The 17,447-nt window shown below is 38.8% G+C and overlaps 1 protein-coding gene and 1 long non-coding RNA gene across 2 annotated transcripts in view; one reads left to right on the top strand and one right to left on the bottom strand.

Moving 5' to 3' along the window:
• The window catches only part of LOC144656658 (uncharacterized), a 523,850-nt gene that overhangs the window by 226,943 nt on the left and 279,460 nt on the right, over nucleotides 1–17,447 (top strand). The gene's annotated exons all lie outside the window — the stretch shown is intronic.
• LOC144656649 (uncharacterized) lies at nucleotides 1,530–8,689 on the bottom strand. The gene is made up of 7 exons (XM_078516896.1): nucleotides 8,598–8,689; nucleotides 6,296–6,459; nucleotides 4,776–4,930; nucleotides 3,941–4,291; nucleotides 3,535–3,581; nucleotides 3,104–3,419; nucleotides 1,530–2,099 (listed from the first exon to the last, which is right to left on the bottom strand). Exons 3-7 carry the CDS (start codon nucleotides 4,908–4,910, stop codon nucleotides 2,037–2,039), a joined length of 912 nt encoding a protein of 303 aa, XP_078373022.1. The 5' UTR covers nucleotides 4,911–4,930; nucleotides 6,296–6,459; nucleotides 8,598–8,689; the 3' UTR covers nucleotides 1,530–2,036.

The following is a 17,447-nucleotide window of genomic DNA, read 5'->3' as shown; positions in this document are numbered from 1 at the left end:
CAAACTAACGAATCACACTTCGTTTAAAGCATAGGCTAAGGTAAAGTGCGTATTTCTGATTGGCTGAAAGCTAAAAAGTTTTCTTATTACAGTTGCTAAAAAAGAAATTTACGGATGAGCCGCTCAACTAAAGTTATCATAAGAAGCTGTTCCGTAAGTTTCAGGTAAGGAGTTCCAGGATTGACAGGCCAGGCAAGTATAAAGTTGTAGACATCTTAGAAAGAGTAAGAATTTTACTGGCTCTTAAGGAATACGTAACAGAACACAAAGTAATCATTTCTTTCCTGTATACAGGATAGTCATATAGTTTAACAATCCCTAGGAATCATGAGGAGCCTAAAGAGCCTAAAATTCCAAGTGGTTCATTGTGCGAGGTGCCTGCTAAATAGATAAAAGAGAAAACCTTACTTTTGTCCGGGGTACGACTGACAAGCTGTCGTGAACAAGCGGCTGTATGTACCTCCGTGATATAGATCGAATTTCCGAGCTGGCTAAAGACTAAGTTAGTTGTGCGGATTGATTTTAGCTACTAAAAACGTAACGCAGAATTAAACGAGCGTTGAAAAGTCATGTGCGAGACAGGTCGTTACCGGGTTTATAATTCATTATCTGATTGAATAGGAAGCATGGGTATGATAGATGATCAAAACCAAAAAGTTTGTTTTGGCAGGGCGATCACAGAAGAATCTCGGAAGTCTTTTAAGCATATTAATACCATCATTAATGCACAATGATAGTACTACTTTAGTTTATCCAACAAGCCGTAAACGTTCAACGCGATAAACTAATTAACTGCAGAATACCACTTTAGTTTATCCAACGCACTACTTTAGGAACCAGCAGAATCGCTTACGCCTGCACGGAAAAATGAACAGCTTGTCTGAAGAATATGTTACTAAACTGTAATTCTGAGCTATAAAGTACGACTAGGAGTTATATTAGTGTGACGTAATCACTGGAGTACTAAACTGTTACCTTTTAACAGGTATTTTTACGTAAACTCATTAATGGTGTACGAATCAGCCGTGCTTGGCAAGCTTGGATAACAGAAAATTGAGTGTCAAAATGGTAAAGAGAGTACGCATTTTTTTTTTATTTTTGGGGGGGGGGGGGGGGGGGGGATTGTGATTTGATGGTTCCTCCGGCTTTTTAATCCTGGCCACAAAACAATAATGTAGCTGCTGACTGTGACACTACAAGTTGCTACACATCTATGCCTGTTACCGTTAGTTTCCGCAATCCGTTAACTTTTCCTTACTTTGAATAAAAACCATCTCCACTCCATAGCCTTGCACTGGTGTGAGACACTGAAATTAAAATTGCTAAAATTCTGAGGGCAACTTTCAGTTGTGGTAATCAGAAACTTCCCATTATATTAATCGCATGCTTTGCATGATATGACCTTAAATCTATTTTGAGAGTTTTTATATAAATAAGTGCTTGATACTTCAGATTATCACTTCAGCTATAAAATTTTGCTAGAAAACCGGGTACTTGCACAATTTACAAAACTGCACCTCCCGTTACAATTATTTTCTTATCCAAACTAGCAAAATGAGAAAACGTTTATTGGAAAAATTCCAAATTCGGATTAAAAGATGTATAACGAAACTGTGTTTTAGCGTGACAGATTAGTTTATAGTCCAGTTTCTTGAATTCTTTAATGCGCTTTTGACTGGACTTCGGGAAATTGAGTAAAAACTCAAGCAGATAGATTGAGAGACGCGACTAGTAGCTACTTACAAAGAAAGTTCATGCATGACCTTAGCCATACACTGAAACACACAACTTTGTTGCTCATATTCACTGTCAGAGTCATGTTTAACACTATTCTACTTGAAAAGAAATGAAGAAGCGTTCTCAAGTCAAATACCGGTATTCTGGAAGGTCATGGGCTCGACTCCCGTTGGGGGAACTCGGAAAATCTTTTTCCCGAGTATTTGACTTGAGAACGTTTCTTCATTTATCTTCACTTAACAACTATTCTACTTGTTGAAGTGATCGGCGACAAGTGTATCACGGGATGCTACTGAATTTCAACCGGTTTCTTGTTGAGGCTCAGAAAGAGCCTCAAAGCCTTGCTGGGAGCCTTCTGTAGTCTGTCAAAAAGAACCAAAGGTACATATATTCAATTGGAGTGAGTAGGACAAAATTAAATTTTCCAGCTTATTAAACTAGTAAATATTAGTTATATCTTCTGTTTTCCAATCCGAGGGTAAATTAAAGTGATGTATGTATTAGGGGAGCAGGGATGGCGCAGTGGTGAGAGCGCTCGCCTCCCACCAATGTGGTCCGGGTTCGATTCCGGCCAGGTACCATATGTGGGTTCAGTTTGTTGTTGGGTCTCGTCCTTGCTCCGAGGGTTTTTCTCCGGGTTCTCCGGTTTTCCTCCTTTCACAAAAACCAACACTTCTAAATTCCAATTCGATCGGGAATCCGAGGGCCACAGGTTTGTCAGTCGAAGACTGTTACGTGCAACCCTCGTAAAACAAAGTTGATTTATGTATTTTACGAAAAAATGGCCGTAAAGCAAAATCACAACTCGTTTACTTCTCCACGGTTACATCTGCAGCTAGCGTGCATCTTTAGTTTTAGAATCTCGTCATCGTTGTTCATTAGACATGTTGGAAATCTGAACACGATATTCTATCTGGACTGCATGAAAGTGAAAAGATTAACGATAATTCAGCTGACGGACTGAGTATTATGTACTCGTATAATTTTCAAAGTGCATGGTCAAGTGTGCAAATTCCTACTTATAGGTGAAAACAATTTCAGGTCTTATCTACGAATTAAACGTCTGACAGAATAACTTGTAATGTAGGCGTTTTTTGAGTTAGCAAGCACCAAGCCTTCTTCGCTATCATGGATTCCGAAAACTAAGGAAAACACAGAGGAGTCCTAAACTGAGTAGAAAAAAAAAAGAGCTACGGACTAGGAAAGAAACTGAAGGAAGAACGTTTTGCAACTTCAAGATGTCGACCAGATCCGCGAACAATATTATCCAGCGCTCGCCCACCAAAAATTCCTGCATAACATGCACACTGTTGATAGTCAACAAGTAAAACTCCGTTCTTGATAAGAAAAACTGAATGCTTCTTACCTCCGAATCCTCATTACGGCAATCGCACCAAGGCCCTGTGATCGCCTCCTGTCGTCGAGGCCACCTGCTGGCTTCCTCCAGCCCTCTTGCTTGCTCGCTTGTTTCTCGTCCCTTGCTTGCTCTCTGTTCTCTTATTTCGCGTTCGTTTCCTTCTATTTCACTTTCAAACTCTTCCCGTTCTTCTCTTTCCCTGAGCACTCTTTCGTCCGAAGGACAAGTCTCTTCAACGCTTTGTTTCAAGACAGGCAATGGGCTGTTTGTGGACTCGCATGAGTCAGTCTGGTCGAAATCTGTGTTCATCACAGAACTTCTTGAACTATCACAAAGCAAAAGAAAAAGGAACAATTATATGAGGGGGTCAAATACGAAACAAAAAGGCCGCAAGACTCAAAAAGAAGAGACATTACTATTTACAGTTGTATGAAACATACACGTATTTTGGTCTGCAACAGTATCCGCAAATTGTGTTGCGTGTAATCTGTAAAAATAAAAACAAACGTGCATAACAGCGGTTAGAGTGACTGTTGTAAAATTCAAGTAAGACTTCCATTACGAATTAACCAAACATTTACAAGAGAACCTTTTTCTTGGCCACCCTTTTATAAATAATAGCCAAAAAATACAGTAAAAAGGAGATAAATTTATAGTCATTAAATTATACTGACACACAAACGTCTTTTGGAACGGTTACAACTGATACGAGATTGAGAGATTTCAGTTTATTCTAGGGCGGACAAACGGACGAATAGAAGTGAGCAGTTTAGGGTTAGGGTTAAATTAAATCTAGCACTCTGCCCAAGAATCTACTCAAAAGAATTTAAAATTAAAGCTGCTCACCTTCTCGTTAAGGCTTGTACACCCAGGTCCAGGAATTGCTTCCTGTTGCTGCGGCCAATTGCTAGCTTCATCATGATCAATTTCAATTGCTTCTCTTTCTCTCCTTTCTCTTGCTCTTTGTCCTCTTATTTCTTTTTCCCTTCTCTCCATTTCTTTCTGAAACCGTTTTCGCTCAGCTCTTTCCTCCATCACTCTGTGCATTGAAGCTGTTGCCCTGGCGACTCCTTGCTCTATTGCATGACTACTGTTGTTCGTAGACCCCAATGATTCAACAATATGGTCGTTTATACACGGAGGGAGAGGGGTTGGAAACAATGGTGATGCTGCTTCAGTATTCTGAGGAATAAATACCTGAAATACAACAAAAAGGACTGTTGTCTATCGCATCTACATCAACCATGCTGTCATAGAACTGACTTCACTGCCCATGTATTTAGAACATATGCAGCGACTTCATTCTAAGGACACGTTCATCTGTTGCTTGCGCTCATGATTTTCTACTCCTACTAGTACAAAAGCTAGGGGCTAATAGACCTTTTTAGCTACGTATGTAAATTGCCCATTTCAGATCATGTGATACTCTCCACAGAGTTGTTCTTTTGTCCATCTGGAAATTATTCATTCATTTCCACGTGAATTTGAAAGAAGTTGGAAGAACCTAAGTTATTCTCAAGGGTAACATCACGTTGTCTGAAATGGGACAACAAATAAACGAAGCTAAAAAGGTCTATTCGAAAACTTGACGGTACATTTAGCCTAGACCGAGCTATATCGGGCTAGACCGAGGCTGTATTGGGAGGGAGGTGGGTAGCGTATACTAAGTGTATAGATATACCTCTGTCGATCTCCCTGTGGGTCTGTTATGTGTTGAACTCTCACGAATGCGGTCAAGCAACTGGTTAAGCAAGGCCGGGTCTTTGGTGTGTCTAGCTAAAAACCCGTCTGTCAATCCATTGGCTTCCTTGTCCATTTATTTCCGGAGAATCAAATCTGTATTTAAACACAAAACAAAATTGTGACAAAAATCCAATATTAATTTTTTTAAAAGTGTCTATACTAGCATTAAACAGATGGGTTGGGCGAGTTAAGTAACCCCGATTCCGCGTGTTCTGCTAGGAGAGAAGGAAGAACATCTTTCTTGCTAAACATTTTTATAGTTACATTGGGTTTATCCTTCGCAGACGATGTTGCCACTATTTAAAAATAATCTGTGGACAAAACGAGCAGATTTTTTGCAATTTTACTCAAAGTAACATTGCAAGCATATAATTGAGAATAATTCTCAGAATTCTGCTTTTATCGGCCGGGAGCATAGAAGCCGCAAATAATTAAGCCTTCAACTGAACAAAGAAACGTGACTTACCGTAATCAATCGACTTTTGATCGCTCTTACGCGCGGTCATTTGTTGTTTTTTTTTAAATTTTCCATCGGCAAAATCGAAGCAACTTTTGTCGAACAACATTTTGATTAGGGGAATCCCCGAATTCCTCAGTTTATTGTTGACATTACGTCAGCAGGCTCTATAATGTAGCTGAAACGTTTTCCAAAAGTTTTCATTTTAGTGATAAAAGTAGAAAACATTTTGCCATTTTCTTATATAGTTATAGAATTTCAGTTGTACCGATTTTTTAGACACAGAAAAATTCATATTTCAAAGACCGCGGCCGGGATGCAAGATGGCGCAGTCAACAAAATCATAAACCTCACTTTGTGAGGAGCTATACTAGAGACGGGTTACCCGTCTAGACGAGCTACTTTTCGAAATGCGTCTTGAAAGACGAATAACGAAAGGAAGCTTGTCTAGACGGGTAACTCGTCTTGTGCCCGTCTTTATACTAGAGACGCATAACCAGACGAGCAACAAAATATTCGCTGAAGCTCGTCTAGACGGGTAACCCGTCTCTAGTATAAAAACGGCCAATAAAGGTCTTCTATTTTCCAATTCCAATCCATAAGCCGGAAGCGCCGGTGCATCTACAGCTAATAAAGCGCTGAATGAGCTATCTTAACGGGATAAAATATGCGGTGCATTAATTTTGAAAACGACTATAACTACGCTTTGCATTGGTCATAGTTATGTTTTAAAATTTATTCTCCGAAATTAAGTAATATCGTTAGAATTATAACATAAAACACACGAGTCGACAGTTTAGTTTATTTCCTGATACTAGCTCAAGAAGTTTTAATAATTGAGAAAGTAAATATTATGGCCAAATATAAAGACGCAATAATGCATGATCATATAAACTATTAAAACACAACCTACAGAGTATTAATTCCATGTTGTTTTTATGGGATGGACTGAAATGCAAGTAACAATACGAGACACTTTAGACTTCTTAACAAATACATACCTGTGTTAAAACTGCAGATGCCACTACATTTACAGTTAGTGTTATATGTCGCGTTCAATGATCATTGGCGCAGTTCAGTTTGCATTGAAGTTGTGGGCAAATTGCGTAAATAGAAATTGGCGAATTTTTCCTCACTCTTTCTTGTTGTTTAGCATCCACATATACTTTGAAACAAAAAAGCAGTAAATCAGATGGATATTAAATTCTGTTTGAAAGACGTCGACTAAATGAGATTTTTGTTTGTACGTGACCTCCTGACCCACACCACTTGCTATATATAAAAGCGAACAGATTCAAATTCTCTCGTGCTAATCGGCTACGCCGACCACACGCCACGCCTCTTTTTCTGACAAGCGGCGAACAACAAAAGGAAATAAGTTGTTTATTTACAGCCTGAAGAAGTTGGCCAAATAATGCGTGCTAACGCTTTCTAGCCCTTTTTCACTTTCAGTCAAACCGGATGTTCTTTTGATAGGAACTTTGCAATGTTGCGGCGCAATGTTCCAATATTGATTGACAGTTTGCTCGTCGCAACTTGCAACTTTCAATTCAAATTTGCCTGAGCAAGTTCCGGTTTTCATTTTCCCCGTATGAAACATAATAATTCCACCTCTGTCTCAAAGAAGGATGAAATAATTGTCCTATGGTCGACTGCTTATCAACAGACTGCGATAAATTAGCGACAGGCTTAGTTGAAATCACCAAACTTGGAATTACGCTTAAAAATTCAAATTTGCTCCGCAAGTTACGGCTTACGTACATTTGTAATTTTGAAGCGTAATTCCTAACTTAGCAATGTAAACTAAGCTTGTCGCTTATTTCTCGCATTCTGTTGATAAACAGTCGAATAAGGGGCAATTACGACGAGCAAACTGTCAATCAATATTGGAACATTGCGCCACAACATTGCAAAGTTCCCATCAAAAGAACATCCGGTTTGACTGTAAGGAAATAAGAGGCGGCTGCTCGCCGTCATTAGTGTCTCGCGTGACTCACAATTATGACATTGGAAAGCTTCCAGAGGGACCTTCCTGTTTATCCGGCATCAGCACTGAGATAATGCGCCATGTTAATTCCTGGTCTTTTGGCGCCCAAAAATTAAACAGAAGACGATCTATTGCTTACTAACGGACAGCCGGTAAAGTTGTGAACAGTGAAGGCGAATCTCATGATGAACCGACAGGATTTTTTTTACTTTTCGAGGCTATATAGTTCCGGGTTAGATAAATCCTTCGCAACGCTTTCGCAGTTCAGTTTTACCTCGCTTTATTTGGTTTTACAAAGCACCTATCCATGTAAGAGGTTTTCATTTGTAATATAACAGTTTATAGGGTTTAAAAGAAGCCAAGAATCAAAAGAAAACCTCATTGATGTTTATGTTTCTATTTATCTTATTAGCTTAGCGTGATCATCATCACCGGTGCTATGACAACTATGACAACAACAGTGCAAAAGTGCGTGATCTGACAGCTCTAGAAATTTCATGCGTGCCAATCAAATACAACCGCTTTTGACTGCAAGATGGCCTTTGTTTTCACTGTTTTCACTGGGTGGTAGCAAACTTGTTCCCAACATAAGAAAAAAGATATTGTTAAATAGCCATCATAACAAATCTTCCGATCTGGTGTGAATCCCTCCAAACTGAGTCAAATACATATTTTAATTGGCTTGAAGATTTGATGCTTTGATACGAACTAATATTGTAATAGTTATGAAAGTTTAGTTCAGCTCAACAGCTGAGCCAAAGCTCGGTTAAATCGGCTAAAAATAAATTCAGTAGAACGTCTACTTGAATTCCGGATTCGAACACTGACGATATTATAAACGGTCGATCAAGGTCATAGCCTTTCACAGCGAAGAAACTGTTTTGTCACTATGTGGTAAATTTTATACCATCATTTTTGAAGTGCTTTTGAACCTATTTAATCTAAGAATGCATCAGAGGGGTCTATAGAACGCTCGTTGTGCAACTGAGAAAATAAACTCGTTTCTGGAGTTCTATATAAAAAAGTGCAAAGCGATTTAGTCCGTTAGCTTCCCGTCCAGTTCATTAATGTAGCCTGCCGCTGTTTATACGGTATAAACTGTGCCGTTAATTTGTTAACCTCAGAAATTTCCTTCAGCTGTGCCGTTTATATGGTATAAACTGTGCCGTAAATTTGTTAACCTAAAAATTTCCTTCATCTGTTCCTTGCATTGTAGTTGCCCTGTATGTACTATCCATACATTCAGCGTTCAAAAATATGCATGCATTTTTCCCTCTAAATCTTTGAAACGAAATAGCAGTAAATTCGGTACTCACGGTTTTCCTAAAGGATGCCCATGCGATGCGATGCTTTGTTCGCACACGAATGATGCCTTATATGTATTTTGCCAAATTTCCTTTTATGTGTATAATAGCCTGCGATTGCAAAGCGCCTGTCTTGTTTACCCCCGCAAGACCTGTATCGTGCCTTGTGAAAGTAATTTACGCCCACGAATTCTTATCTATCATGCGGGTCAAGACTGATCACGTGCACAGATCACAGATTTCACAGTTCTATTTACAGTCAACTCTCACCATTACGGACACCTTCGGGTCCGCAATAGAGAAAGTCCGTAGTAGCGAGAGTTATTTTCAATAATTCTTATTCCCCGGGACTTCAATTCTTGTCCGTAATAGCGGGTGTTCGTAATACCGAGGTGTCCGCAAGGCGAGAGTTGACTGTACTGAATTCGTCATCATCTCGGCATTCACGGTATTCATTCTCAGCGGCTGAATCATTCATTCCTCCCACCGTGCTGAACACTTTACTGCGTTGATACAAGGAGAGCGCTATGAGCGAGAGAGTAATAAGCTCGATAATAAGCGGATGGACACAGGCTACCTAGCGAGCAAATGGTAAATATTTCATTATCGACAATGTTAGTTCAGCGACGTGCATAACTAGACTAAGGCATTGTAAATAAATACGTGGAATACCTATATACCAATTCTCTAAAGTTTAGGGCCACGTAGAAAAAAACACTGCCTCTCCGATTTAGCGAAAAAAATATCGATAGATAGTCATAACGCAATTAAAGACAACTGGCTCAGTTGATCAGGAGTCCACAGACAGAAAAAAAAACAATACACAGCTTTCTATGCAACCCCGCACCCCCGCGACCCTTCGAGTGATGGTGTAATCAATTAGGGGATTCCCCTAATTAGGTGAATTTATAGAATAACATAGAATATGTCTTTAAAACACAATAACAAAAACACAAGGAAGGTCACAGACCTTTCACTTGCTAATTTATGGCTAAGTTAGCAAGACAGATAGAACACCAGAAACGGGTTCATTTTCGGTCGCAAAAAGAAGGCTCTAGACCATCTGTTGCGAAAAACAAATCAGAAATAAAAGGTAACACCACAGAGCTCCCAAAACAACCTCGTACGGCGCTGTACGGCTGTTTATAAACAAGTGCGATTGGGCGAATTAGTTACTTTCACTGTTTTCGTCTCTAAGAACACCAACACTAACACTTATACTAAGCCGTTATGAGTTATCTCTACAAATAACATTTATAAACTGTGCCCTTAATTTTTAACTCGGAAAAGAGTTGTAGTGAGCGAAGTGAATTCACTCCTTCACTCCTTCACTCCATCACTCCTTCACTCGTTTCCTGTTAGACATATGCACGCAATGCGTGCAAGTGTTTTAAGGCCTCTAGAGAATGAGACCTTTTCTCTGATACCTACATTTCTTGTTAAATTACATAAAATTAACATGCTTAGTCACCAACCGAAATATTGTATTAATGTCAGTTTTCTTGAAATAATATTATGATATTTATTCAGCTATAAACCGAGACCGTAAATCTTTGGTTTTTGAGAACCAGTTAGAAAAACTAACCTAACTAAAACACTCAGCTAAAGATGAATTTATTTCAGTACGATTTGGTGAAAAAAAATCGCTCGACTTATAGCCAATGATATTATTATAATTATTATTATTATTATTATTATTATTATTATTATTATTATTATTATTATTTTTCGTTACCTTCAAATAACAAAAAGAAAAAAGAAAAAGAAAGAAATTAATTTGCAACAGATGGGAACTGTATCTCTTGGCCTTTCGGTCTGCTCTCGATCAGTATTTGATGACAATCAAAGTGAAGTAAACAGAAGTTTGGAAAGTATAACATCCTTTGTATTAGCAAACCTTTATTTGTCAATTTGTTGTTTTCGATTCTTGTTTCAAAATAACTTTTCCGAGTTTAGTGGCTTATAGCCACTTTTAGTTATTGATGCTCAAAGCTACCAGAATAGTTCACTACACTGCGCCTAGCACTGGTCAATTTCTTTTTAAGTTCTTCGTAGTTTGCTGTTCAGCGTTTAAATATGCATGATCTTGTTTCTGCTAAATCTTATAAACAATATCCTTAATTGTAAATTTGGTACTTACAATTTTGCTTGAGATGTCCACGCTATGCGATGCCATGTTCGCCCAGAAAGATGCTGTATACGTATTTTTTTGATTTACATACTTTACACGGAAATGAACCTATACTGCGGGGCCTGCCGCTTGATTTAGGCGCACGCTTTAAGATTTTAGGCTTCTTAAACTGCAAGCTGTCCGCAATAATTAGCAATGCAGTCGCGCTAATCAGCTGAGCTTTGTCAGAGAGAATTGGTTTCACGGCACGGCGCCTCTGAGTGGTGAAATGTAACGATATTCTACGTCCTCGGAAGTCCATCGGCTTCTTATCGAGTTCAGCTAGCAAGAAGAGTTATTTAAGTAGAGTAAATATGACAGAGGTAGAGTTAACGACGTTTTTAAATCCTTAATTCAAGATTTTGGAGCTTGACTCTTCCGGTAAGTTCCATCGCAAAATCAAGGCCAAATAGAAATCAAATGCCTCTCCAATTTAGAAAATAGAAAGCGCTAAAATTTCAACATAAGATACAAAGGTAGGTTAGAAAAAATAAAAACACTGATGACAGTTGTAAAAGCGGGGCAGCCGTAGTGTCATCTATTGCTATCCCAGTTGTTTGCTGTTTGACTCGCCATGCATCAGGCGAATCTTTACGCGCTCTTATTTACTCTTTGTGGCCTGATCGCGATTTTGTTGCTCAGTATTCAATATTTCGCACTTTTTTCCATTTCTTCGAAACAAAAACGTTGTAATAACGTCTACTTACAATTTTGTTTGAAGTCCAATGTTTCCGCCCGCGTATAAAGGCGCCGTACAACTATTTCCGAACTATATAGATATTCAAAAGTACCCAACGGATCCGCTCCAAAGTCTAGTCTGATTATAAGTGGTTTATTTGATACTTTAGTTGATTACGCTCTAATATGTGCAACAAGACCTCCTGCGAATCCTTTTCAGTCACGTGTGATAGTTTTTTTTTCGCTTGTCGACTGTCGAGCATATTCTGTGCCGAGACTGTTGACATATCCTGTGCCATGCAAAGGGTCACTGTGGTAACCGTTATTTGATACAAGTTTAAGAAAATTGTGAAAGTAAATGTTATGGCAAATATAAAGACACAATAATGCATGATCATAACTATTAAAACACAATTACGTACCTGTGTTAAAACTGTAGATGCCACTGACAGTTAGTGTTATGTGTCGCGTTCAATGATTTGCATTAAAGTTGTGGGCAAATTGCAAATTCACTCTTTCTTGTTGTTTAGCATCCACATATACTTTGTAAATCAGTTGGATAATAAATTTCGTTTGAAAGGCGTCCTCTTTATGAGATTTTTGTTCACGTAGCGATGTACTGTATATAACCTTATGAATTTGTTGTATTTACCGTTCACGTATGACCTCTGCTGACCCACAGCACTTGCTAGAATTTTCTAAGCAAACAGATTCAAATTCTCACGTGCTAATCGGCTGCGCCGTCCACCTCACGCCTCTTTTTCTATTCTGACCAGCTGGCTTGCTGTTCATAACATGACGAATAAAATATTCTATAACATGACAGAAAAAGAGGCGTGGCGTGGACGACGCAGCCGATTAGCTCGACGACAGAATAATTATTCCAAATGCAGCTCACAACAAAAAGAAATAAGCTGTTAATATGAGTTTCCGGTATATGTTACCTATGTTGCCCTTTCCTTTGTCAACACGTTTAAATTTTCTCCCGCTCGATGTCTTAGTTCACAACTCACTCTTTTAATATCATACTATAACTGTCATTGATCAATAGAAACACAAACTCGATAAACGACTGACACGACATTTCGAGACATTACTGCAGTCATTTCTAAACATAGGGCAACACTGTAGCTAAGCGGATTAACAGCCTGACGAAGTTGGCCACACTGAGACTCGTGCTGACGCTTTCTAGCCCTTTTCAACGCAGTGGCTTGTAGACCATTTATAATATCGTCTTGGAAAGCTTCCAGTGGGATCTCCCTGTTTATCCGGCATCAGCGAGATAGTGCGCAGTTTTAATTCCTGTTCTTTTGGCTCCCAAAAATGAAACAAGAAACAATCTCTAGCTTGCGAGCGGACAACCTATGAAGGTGTGAACATTGACGGCGAACCTAATGAAACGAGAGGATTTTTTTTTCACTTTTCGAGGTTACAGAGCTGTGACAAGCTATTCATGGTTTATAGTTCCGGGTTCGATAGGTCCTTCGCAACGCTTTCGCAGTTCAGTTTTACCTCGCTTTATTTGGCTTTACAAAGCACCTATCCATGAAATAGGTTTTCATTTATAAAATAAAAGTTAACATGGTTTAAAAGAAGCCAAGAATCAAAAGAAAACCTCATTGATGTTGATGTTTGTATCTATCTTATAAGCTTAGCGTGATGATCATCATCATCTTAAAGGGACTTTGTCACGAGGATTTCATAGTTTTTTGGTACAAACTGTTCTGAAATAAGTGGTAGGCAACTAAACCCATAACAAAACATTATCTTTGAACATCTAAAGGAAGATATAACCTTAATTTGCGGATAGAAATCAAGCTACGGCTAAAAATATCGATTTTTTGAAGACGCACGGAACCAATTTGAAAACGTTTACCTAACGTTTTCAAATTACAATCCGTTTCCATCCGAGGCATCCGCAGCCAAAGATGCTAGTTAACAGATTGAGTGCTCTAATATAGCCATTTTTAATAACAATGGACCATTATTTTAAGGTTTCATGCGACACAAATATAAATTTTGGCGGTTCAAAAATCTGGTAAAATCCGTGACATAGTCCCTTTAACACACGGTGCTATGACAACAATAGTGCAAAAGTGCGTGATATGACAGCTCTAGAAATTTCATTCGTGCCAATCAAATACAACCGCTTTTGACTGCAAGATGGCCTTTGTTTTCACTGTTTCCACTGGGTGGTAGCAAACTTGTTCACAACATAAGAAAAAAGATATTGTTAAATAGCCAATAACACTGAGTAAGTGGCTTGATGATTTGATGCTTTGATACGAACTAATATTGTAATAGTTATGAAAGTTTAGTTCAGCTCAACAACTGAGCCAAAGCTCGGTTAAATCGGCTAAAAATAAATTCAGTAGAACGTCTACTTGAATTCCGGATTCGAACACTGACGATATTATGAAACGGTCGATCAAGGTCATAGCCTTTCACAGCGAAGAAACTGTTTTGTCACTCTGTGGTAAATTTTCTGTCTTTATACAATCATTTTGGATGTGCTTTTGAACCTATTTAATCTAAGCATGAATCAGAGGGGTCTATAGAACGCTCGGTTGTGCGATAGAAAATGAATGCGTTTCTGGAGTTCTATAAACAAGTTCAAATTAAGCGTCTATGCACAACTTCCGTGATATGATGATGTAATCACTCGGGGATTACCCGTGTCACCAATTAACATTTAAATGGCCTGATTGGCTAAAATTATTCCAATGACAATCAACAAACCAATCAAGTGTGAGTTGATAGAAAATGTATTCATAACACAGCTATAAAGACACAAGAAAGACCACAGACCTTTCACTTGCTAACTTATGGCTAAGTTAGCAAGACTAACTGAACTCCAGAAACGCGTTCGTTTTTATCGTCAATCGAGGGATCTAGACGGCTCCAATGCATGCTTAGATTAAACCTGTTGCTAAAATCATCTCAGAAATGAAAGGTAATGCAAAAATTTCTACCACGGATTGCGCAAAACAGCTTTGTACGGGGCTGTATCGCTGTCTAGTGCCAGGCGAATTAGTCCGTTTCCTTTCCGCCGCAGTTCATCTTTGCGCTAATGTATTTATCTGTCAGTTATACGGTATAAACTGTGAGTGTAAATAGTTAACCACAGCCCATGATGATATGATGATATTAGTTAACCTTAGAATTCCTTACAAATGTGCCTTGCATTTGCCTGAATGTACTACCCGTATTGTTCAGCGATTTTTTCAATATACAAAGATTTGTTCCTTCTAAAATCTTCGAAACAATTTAGTGGTAACGAGTCTGGTACTCACGGATTTTCGTACAGCTCTTACAGGCCTAAGAATGTCCACGCTATGCCGCGATGCTTTGTTCGCACATCACGGAATGATGCCGTATACGTATGTATTTTCTCAGACTGTGCGCCCGTCTCTTCACGTGTATGCTAGCCTGCGAGCGGCCTCAATTGTTTATCAGTCTTATCACGCACGACAGTTATTTTTCTGACGTCATTGTTTACATTTTGCCTCATTAGCATACGACTTTGTGCACAGAAGGCATCACACTATATACAAATTGACTCCAGATATTTAAAAAGCTTGTGAAATGTAATAAACGGGGAAATTTTCAGGTCTTTGCGTGCAATATTCAAGGAGATATAAGCGTTCAATAACTGCAAAATTTCTGGTTTAATGGGTGACAGAAAAATGTTGAAAACAAAAAAGATTTCCCTATATTGGGTGAATGAATTATAGCTAATTATGGAAATTACGCCCACGCATCCTTTCGTACGTCGATTCGAATTCTATACTATGACTCGTCATTTCAGTATTCATGGTTGTTTATATTCCCTTTTACTATAACTGCCAGTGATCAATAGAAACGCAAACTATTCCTTTTCACTTGAGGAAATAGGAGGCGGCTTCACGCATGTGGTTTTACCTCGCTTTATTTGGCTTTACAAAGCACCTATCCATTTAAAGAGGTTTAAATTTGTAAAGTAAAAGTTTACATGGTTTAAAAGAAGCCAAGAATCAACAAAAATCTCATTGATGTTGGTGTTTATATCTATCTTATAAGCTTAGGGTGATCATCATCATCATCTTAACACACGATGCTATGACAACAATAGTGCGAGTGTGTAAAAGTGCGTGTTCTCGGCTGAAAATAAATTCCGTTGAACGTTTAATTCCGGATTCGAACATTGACGATATTATGAAACGGTCGATCAAGGTCATAGGCCTTTAACAGTCTGGGCCTTCACTTGGTTACTTAAATGGCCAAGTTAACAAAGCACATAGAACTCCAGAAACGCGTTCATTTTCTATAGCACAACGAGCGTTCTATAGACCGCTCTAATGCATGCATAGATTAAATCTGTTCAAAACTTGCATATCAAAAATGAAAGGTATAAACACAGAAAATTTACCACAGAGTGACAAAACAGCTTCTTCGCTGTCTGTAAACAAGTGCAAAGTGATTTTGTCAGTTTGCCTTCCGTCCAGTTCATGTATGTGCTAATGTAGTCGTCCGTCATTTATACGGTATAAACTGAGCCGTAAATTTGTTAACGTTGAACGTTTTCTTGAATTCAAGATTCGAACATGACGATATTTATGAAACGGTCGATCAAGGTCATAGGTCTTTCACAGCGAAGAAGCTGTTTTGCCAATCTGTGGTAAATTTTCTGTGTTTTAAAATACCTTTCACTTTTTTTAATTTTGATGTGCTTTTGAACATATTTAATCTAAGTATGCCTTAGAGCAGTCTGTAGAACGCTCGTTGTGCGATAGAAAATGAACGTCTTTCTGGAGTTATATGTGTCTTGTTAACTCAGGCCATTTACTGAAGTTGTCTATAAACAAGTGCAACTTGAAGCGATTTAGTCCATTTGCTTCCCGTCCAGTTCATCTGTGCACTTATGTAGACGTCCGTCATTCATAATACGGTATAAACTATGCCGTAAATTTGTTAACCTCAAAATTTCCTTCAACTGTGCCTTGCATTGTTGTTTCCCTGTATGTACTATGCATACTTTCAGCGTTCAAAGATATGCATATTTCAACTAAATCTTAAAAAAACGACATAGAAGTAAATTCGGTACTCACGGTTTTCCTAAAGGAAGCGCGCACGATGCGATGCTTTGTTCGCACACGAATGATGCCTTTCATGTATTTTGCTATTTTGCCGCGACCTGTTTCGGGTCTTGTGGAAGTTACTTACTTCCACACATCTCTTATCTATCATGCAGATCAAGACTGCGGATCACATGCACAGAAACGCGTTCGTTTTTTGTCGTCAGACGAGGGATCTAGACGGCCCCGATGCTTAGAAAGTATATCAGAAATGAAAAGTGCTACAAAACATCTACCACAAATTGCTTCGTACGGCGCTGTACCGCTGTTTATAACAAACTGCCAGGCAAATTGGTCCGTTTGCTTTCCGTCCAGTTCATCTCTGTGCTAGTTCCTATCCGTCAGTTATGGTTATACGGTATAAACTATGCGTATATTATAGAATTCCTTACAAATACGCTTTGCATTGGCTTGTACGTACTACCCATACTGTTCAGCTATTTTTCAATATGCAAAGGATTTGCTTCGTTTAAATCTTGGAAATAATGTAGTAGTAAATTTGGTACTCACAGTTTTTTTACAGCTTTTACAGGCCTTAGAATGTCCTCGCTATGCCACGATGCGTTGTTTGCACATCACGGAATGATGCCGTATTTGTGTTTTGTCAAACTGCTTACTGAAGCCCAACTGTAGCCTGCGAGTTATGCACGACCTGCGCCGGCTTTTAGGTGAACGTATACCGCCTACGCATTTCAGTTGAGTCAACCCGAACTGTACAGTATGACTCAATCATGTGGTATTCATGGTATTCATTCCCAGACAAAAACGGCAGATGAAACTACATTCACTAGTATCAAAAGAAAGCGACCGTGCTGGTGCGCGCGAGAGATCGAGGGAACGAGTGGTCAGGACTGGCGCAGCAGCGAGTGAGTGGTAAACATTTCACTTTCGACATGTAAA

The sequence above is a fragment of the Oculina patagonica genome, chromosome 6 (assembly GCF_052425735.1).
Source record: "Oculina patagonica isolate OP01 chromosome 6, crgOcupat, whole genome shotgun sequence".
NCBI lineage: Eukaryota > Metazoa > Cnidaria > Anthozoa > Scleractinia > Oculinidae > Oculina > Oculina patagonica.
The sequence above is the reverse complement of the archived record's forward strand: the minus strand, read 5'-3'. Positions and strand labels throughout refer to the sequence as shown.

Coding starts and splice junctions, on each gene's coding strand:
- LOC144656649 (XM_078516896.1), bottom strand. CDS start 4,910: ATGGACAAGGAAGCCAATGGATTGACAGACGGGTTTTTAGCTAGACAC. Junction 4,292..4,775: donor CCACAGGGAGATCGACAGAG/GTATATCTATAC, acceptor GTTGTATTTCAG/GTATTTATTCCTCAGAATAC. Junction 3,582..3,940: donor GTACAAGCCTTAACGAGAAG/GTGAGCAGCTTT, acceptor TTATTTTTACAG/ATTACACGCAACACAATTTG.